We start from the raw sequence: 6,878 nt of genomic DNA, 5'->3' as shown, positions 1-6,878 counted from the left end.
TAGTACAGTGGCAAAGATGCAAATGTAGGAGGAATAATTTCATAATAATCCAGCACAGATTATCTGATGCCTAGTGAGATGTTAGCCCCAAGGAAAGGTTTCCCCATTCATAACATCTGTGAGGTAATCTCCAGGATGAATTACTTGGTGAATAAATTCCTTTTCTAAAGACCTGGCCACAATAATTACATTTATCTGGTTTATTTCCAGAATAAGTATTCTAATAAAGCCGAAAATGTGGACACCTACTAAATGCTTCACTACTAAATGTGGACACCTACTAAATGCTTCACAGTGTAAACACTTCACTACACTGTTAAACTCTCTCAAGATCATGGATTACCTGATGTCCAGTTAGGCTTAAAAGCACACTGAAGAATTTGCCACACTCGTTACATTTGCAAGGTTTCTCTCCAGTATGAATTCTTGGGCAGATTATAAGGTATGAATTTTGACTAAACACATGCAGACAGTCATTATACTTGCAAGGTTTCTTTCCATTATAGATTATCTGGCGGTAAGAGAGGCGGCACACACAAAAACTTTACAACACTCATGATACTTGTACAGTTTCTCCCCACTGTGATTTCTCCAAAGAATTGTAAGGTGTGAGTTTTCAAATTTGAATTTTTCCTTTCAAGTTTGAATTTTGAAGACCTTTCCACATACAACACATTTATATGGGTTTTCTTAAGTATGGATTTTCTGATATGTAGCAAGGGTTGAGACCTGAGTAAAGGCTTTTCCACACTCAATACGTTTGCAAGGTTTCTATCCATTATGTAGTCTGTGATGAATTTGAAGACGTTGTTTGTAACGAAAGACTTTGCCACACTCGTTACATTTGTAAGGTTTCTCCCCAGTATGAATTCTCTGATGACACACAAGGTTTGAATTTTTACTAAAAACTTTGCCACACTCACTACATTTGTAAGGTTTCTCTCCAGTATGAATTCTCTGATGAACTGCAAGGTTTCCTTTTCGATTAAAGAGCTTGCCACACTGATTACATTTGTAAGGTTTCTCACCATTATGAATTCTCTGATGACGTGCAAGGTTTGAATTTTGACTAAAGACTCTGCCACACTCACTACATTTGTAAGGTTTTTCTCCAGTGTGAACTTGCTGATGCCTTCTAAGGGTTGGCTTCTCACGAAAGAACTTCCCACACTCATTACATCTGTAAGGTTTCACTGCAGTATGAATTTGCTGATGCCTTGTAAAGGTTCTCTTATCCCGAAAAAACTTGCCACACTCATTACATTTGTGAGGTTTCTCTCCAGTATGAGTTACCAGATGACTTGTAAGGTGTGTTTTTTGACTAAAGACATTGCCACATTCACCACATTTGTAAGGTTTCTCTCCAGTATGAATTCTCTGATGAACTACAAGGACTGCATTTTGATGAAAGACTTTGCCACATACATCACATTGATATTGTTTAGCTTCTCTATGGATTATCATATGCCTCCTGAGGCCTGAGGTAGAATAAATGGTCTTCCCACACAAATTACATTTATAAGGCATCTCTCCAGTATGAATTCTCTGATGACTTGTAAGATGTGAATTTTGACTAAACCTCTTGCCACACTCATTACATTTATAAGGTTTCTCTCCAGTATGAACCCTCTTATGACCTACAAGGTCTGAATTTCGACGAAAGACCTTGCCACACACATCACATTTATGCAATTTCTCTCCTGTGTGGATTCTCTGATATCTACTGAGGTTTGAGCCCTTAGGAGAGGTTTTGTCATACTCATTACATTTGTAAGGACTTTCCCTGTGTGCTTTCTGGTCTTCTGCCAGTATTGAAAGATGCATAAAATCACTCCTATGTATATTAGAAATTTCGGATTGGCCAGTAGGAGAAATTTCTTGAGATGGTGAAAATGAGGTACTATTGCTGATGCTCTTATCAGCTTGATGAAATTCATAAATTTTCTGTTTACTTTTAAACATATGCAGTTCATCTGAAAAGCTTAATGCCAGCCTATTTGCAATCGGCTTCTTTCCTGAATCCCTTCCACCATGTCGAACTCTTCTATAAGTGACATCTTCGTTAGGGGATATAGGGATATTTTTGTAATTTCTTTCATCATCTCTCCACTGACACCCAAGGTCATGCATATTCTCCTGTATTTCCCGTAGGTAAAAATGCTTGATTTCACAGCTTCCATGGCTTTCCAACATCACTGTTTGGAATACTTCTCCTATAGCAGTGTTTGATTTTAGTTGTAATTTCTTGATCATGTGTATATGAGAGAGATCTACAAGATAAAAAGGACCATAAGTATACTATTCATTACACTGCATGAATAAATATTTCATGGTGAATATATGATGTTACACCAAAAGTAATACTTGTACCAAACACAGTTATGAAACTTCTCAACCATGATGTTAAAGATTTCTAGGAATACTAAAGAATAGGATTCTTTACTAAAGAAACAGTGATTACACGTAATTCAACTTAAGTTTAGGGCAGCCTACCTGCAAACACACTGTGACAAAACATTCAATTGGAAAAACTTGTATTAGCTCTCAAAAAAAAGTTTTTCCACCATAACCACAAAGCATATACAAATTAAGACTCAACATACAAATACCAGTAGTTTAGAAAGGAAAACTCAAAGGAGATGCAACAAGAAGTGAGCTGTGTAACTAATACTGTTATTCAGCAATCCCTCCTTCAAATGGTTTCTGAGTCATCACGGTTGCACATATTAATTTAAGTCATATCCTGAGAAAGTTGTTCAATGGATGAAAGGGGATCATTTTTACAGTGTGAGTAATGAGAAAGGTGGAGTGATGGGTGAAGAAATGCTGTGGAAACTGGGGAGATCAGGAGAACAACTTAAATATGTGAGCAAATGACAGTGTTTCTGTCAGCATCAAGGGACCATGTAAAGAAAGACCAGGACTGATAAGGGCCTCAGTGAAGCACAGGGAATAATAAACATGGGGTGTCACTCCTTGTGACTGCATATATGTGTGAATAAAACTGTACGAGGCAACTAAAAATAAGGATGTTAAAAGAAAAGAAAAATTGGCTTAGCAAGTAACACAATACTGTTCAATTTTTAACTGTGGAAATTATCCTATGGGTATATGGCCAAAATGAAAGAGATTTAAAAATAGAGCGAATAGAATATTTTAGATATAAAGCAGTTGTACATCTATTACACTATTTGCTACGTAGGGTATCAAATTCAATATTCCCATTTCCATGCGTATTTTCACAAAGAACAGATATAATATTCCATGAGATGTGCAAGACTGTTCTTAGCTGAAACCTGAAGGAAAAACTAGAATAAGGCCATCAGAAGGAAATGGGGGACTTCTCGGCTAAGGCAGTGGTTAAGAATCCACCTGCCAATGCAGAGGACACGGATTCAATCCCTGGTCTGGGAAGATCCCACATGCCGAGGAGCAACTAAGCCCGTGCGCCACAACTACTGAGCCTGTGCTCTAGAGCCCGTGAGCCACAACTACTGAGCCCACGTGCTACAACTACTGAAGCCCGCTCACCTAGAGCCTGGGCTCCACAAGAAGGGAAGCCAGTGCAATGAGAAGCCCACACACCACAACAAAGAGTAGCCCCTGTTCACCACAACTAGAGAAAGCCCACGTGCAACAATGAAGACCCAACAGAGTCATAAATCAATTAATTAATTACTTAATTTAAAAAAAAGTAAACTAAAACTAACACCACACTAAAAGGATTATATACAATAACATAAGGTGATATATTCTTGAAATGTAAGGTGGTTCAAGATATGCAAACTTTTGGTGTAAAACAGTACATTAACAGAATGAAACAAAAAATAAAATGACCATCTCAACTGATGCAGTAAAAACCATATGACACAAGTCAACAGGCTTTCATGATAAAAACACTCAATAAACAAGGAATTTAAAAAGCTACCGCAACACACTGAAGGACATATATTAACTGCTGACCGCTAACATCAGGCTCACTGCTCAAAGACTGAAAGCATTCTTTCTAAATCAGAAACTGGAAAAGGATACCTGCTCTATTTCTAAAAGCTTATTCCTGGAAATCCTAGCAGGAACAAATAGGCATAAAAAGACATAGAAGTATCCAAATAGAAAAAGGAAACAAAATCATGTGTTTAAAAGCAACATGATGTAATATGTAGAAAACCATGAAGATCCTGCTAAAAATCTGCTAGAAATAATGAATGAACTCAGAAAAATTACAAGATATTAAATCTACACACAAAAATCAATTGTGTTTCTATATATTAACAATGAAAAATCAAGAAAGAAATTGAGAAAACAATTCCATTTACAATAACATCAAAAAATAAAACAAGGGGACTTCCCTGGTGGCGCAGTGGTTAAGACTCCGCGCTCCCAATGCAGGTGGCCCAGGTTCGATTCCTGATCAGGGAACTAGATCCCACATGCATGCCGCAACTAAGGAGCCCGCCTGCCACAACTAAGGAGCCAGCGAGCAGCAACTAAGACCTGGCGCAACCAAATAAAAACAAACAAATAAAATTTTAAAATAAGTAGATAAATAAAATAAAACTAAACACTTGGGCATAACTTTACAAGGACAGAAAGATGTGTACACCATAAACGAAAAACATGGCTAAAAATATTAGAAAAGACACATATTGATGCAAGGATATCCTAAATTCATGTATTTGAAGTCAATATTGTCAAGATGTCAATATTACCCACAGTGATCAACAGATTCAACCCACTTCCTCGTAAAATCCCAATAGCATTTCTTGAAGAAATAGATAAATACACTCTACAGATTCACTTGGAATCTCAAAAGATGCTGAACAGCAAAATAAGCTTGAAAAGAACAAAGTCATAGGTCTCACATGTCTTTATTTCAAAACTTACTCCAAACCTACACTAATCACAACACTGTGGTACAGAGATAAAGACAGAGAGACTGGTGGAATCGTACAGAGACGTCAAAAAAAAAAAATCTCTTGTACATGGTCAAATGATGTTGTACAAGGGGGTCAAGACAACTCAATGGGGGAAGGACAGTCTATTAAAAAAAAGATGTGGAGAAAACCAGTTATCCACATACAAAACAATTAAGTTGGACCACTAACTTATATGATATACAAAACTAATGAAAGACCTAAACCAAAGACCAAAATGTATAAAACTGCTAGAAGCAAACATACAGGAAAAGCTTTCTGACATTGCATTCACCAATGATTTATCAGATATAACACAAAAATCACAGGTGACAAAGTAAAAGCAGCAATCTGAACTACCTCAAAGTTATAAACTACTGTGCATTAGAGCGCACTCGGTAGAGTCAAAAGTAATCTACTGTATGGGAGAAAATATTTACAACTGATCTACGCCGTAGTAGAATATCGAGACTATATAAAGAACTCTAAAAAGAACCAATCACCAATTCTACCATAAGGGGGCTGGCTCTTCCCCAATCAACCAACCACACATGGAAAACAGGAAACAAAACCACTAAGAGCAACATCAAATACATAGACCTGATGATTAAAGAAATAAAATCAAGACCATTTATTATGCATAGAAAAGTACAAAATGAGGACTTCCCTGGTGGCGCAGTGGTTAAGAATCCGCTTGCCAATGCAGGGGACACGGGTTCAAGCCCTGGTCTGGGAAGATCCCACATGCCACGGAGCAACTAAGCCCGTGTGCCACAACTACTGAGCCTGCGCTCTAGAGCCCGTGCTCTGCAACAAGGGAAGCCACCACAACGAGAAGCCCGCGCACCGCAACCAAGAGTAGCCCCCGCTCGCTGCAACTAGAGAAAGCCCGCGGACAGCAACGAAGACCCAGCGCAGCCAAAAATAAATAAATAAATAAATAAAATTGGAAAAAAAAACCCCAAAACTCCTGATGCTACATCACAAAACTTTTCTTGCCCAGTCAACATGGCTTTGAGTTCAGTTAAGGAAGGCAGGTGGTCCCAAAAGGCAAACAATGGTAAATGCAAAGACACCCTCCCAACTTTTGGAGTGAAGTTATCCTCACCTACAGAGATCAGGTTCCTGTAGGTCTCCAACATCACGTCCCTGTACAAGGCCCTCTGAGCAGGGTCCAGGCATTCCCACTCTTCTGGAGAGAATTCGATGACCACATCCTTGAAGGTCAACCGTGCCTTAAATAAAAGAAACATTTTGCCAAGGGGCCATGAGCAGAGTTCTTACTTGCATATAAAATGAGTAGAGGTTAAAAGATCAATTAGGTTGAAGTATGTATTCTTTTTTTTTTAAACATCTTTATTGGAGCATAACTGCTTTACAATTGTGTGTTAGTTTCTGCTGTATAACAAAGTGAATCAGTTATACATATACATATATCCCCATATCTCCTCCCTCTTGGGTCTCCCTCCCACCCTCCCTATCCCACCCCTCTAGGTGGTCACAAAGCACCAAGCTGATCTCCCTGTGTTATGCAAAAGTATGTATTCTGACAGAGTCATGTAAAGGTATTTGGAGCTACGTGTGTGTCTAATTTTAATTTCTTATGCTTTGTCATAGAGATTACGATATCCTTCAAATAGATATAGATTTACCATTTTTGTAGGAAATACATGAAATAGATACAAATAAAAATTCAATGCCAGGTTGTCTATATGGAAGTGTTAGATATTATGTTCTACACACTGAGGGATAATTAAACCTGGAGGTGGAGGAGCATGAGTGGTGTCTTCAGAGACGACAAAGTCCACAGTGGGTTTAAGGAAAGCTCAAAATCTCCTATCATGATGACAACAGCAGCAAAGACGAACACTGTTTGAACACTTGCTATATGGTATGCATTACTCTAAATGTTTTACTTGTATTAACTTGTTATCAACAACACATCTCATTAGAGAAAGACCTGTT

The 6,878-nt window shown here is 38.0% G+C and overlaps 1 protein-coding gene across 1 annotated transcript; it reads right to left on the bottom strand.

Moving 5' to 3' along the window:
* Positions 1–690: 690 nt before the first annotated feature.
* Positions 691–6,069, bottom strand: LOC133078701 (zinc finger protein 501-like). Its single transcript, XM_061173858.1, has 4 exons — positions 6,022–6,069; positions 1,506–2,270; positions 1,294–1,445; positions 691–1,125 (listed from the first exon to the last, which is right to left on the bottom strand). Exons 1-4 carry the CDS (start codon positions 6,053–6,055, stop codon positions 772–774), a joined length of 1,305 nt encoding a protein of 434 aa, XP_061029841.1. The 5' UTR covers positions 6,056–6,069; the 3' UTR covers positions 691–771.
* Positions 6,070–6,878: the final 809 nt, after the last annotated feature.

Source organism: Eubalaena glacialis, chromosome 18, assembly GCF_028564815.1.
Source record: "Eubalaena glacialis isolate mEubGla1 chromosome 18, mEubGla1.1.hap2.+ XY, whole genome shotgun sequence".
NCBI lineage: Eukaryota > Metazoa > Chordata > Mammalia > Artiodactyla > Balaenidae > Eubalaena > Eubalaena glacialis.
This window is presented reverse-complemented; position numbering and strand designations above follow the sequence as displayed.

Coding starts and splice junctions, on each gene's coding strand:
- LOC133078701 (XM_061173858.1), bottom strand. CDS start 6,055: ATGTTGGAGACCTACAGGAACCTGATCTCTGTAG. Junction 2,271..6,021: donor CAGGAACCTGATCTCTGTAG/GTGAGGATAACT, acceptor TTTATCTTGTAG/ATCTCTCTCATATACACATG. Junction 1,446..1,505: donor GCCTTATAAATGTAATTTGT/GTGGGAAGACCA, acceptor TCCATAGAGAAG/CTAAACAATATCAATGTGAT.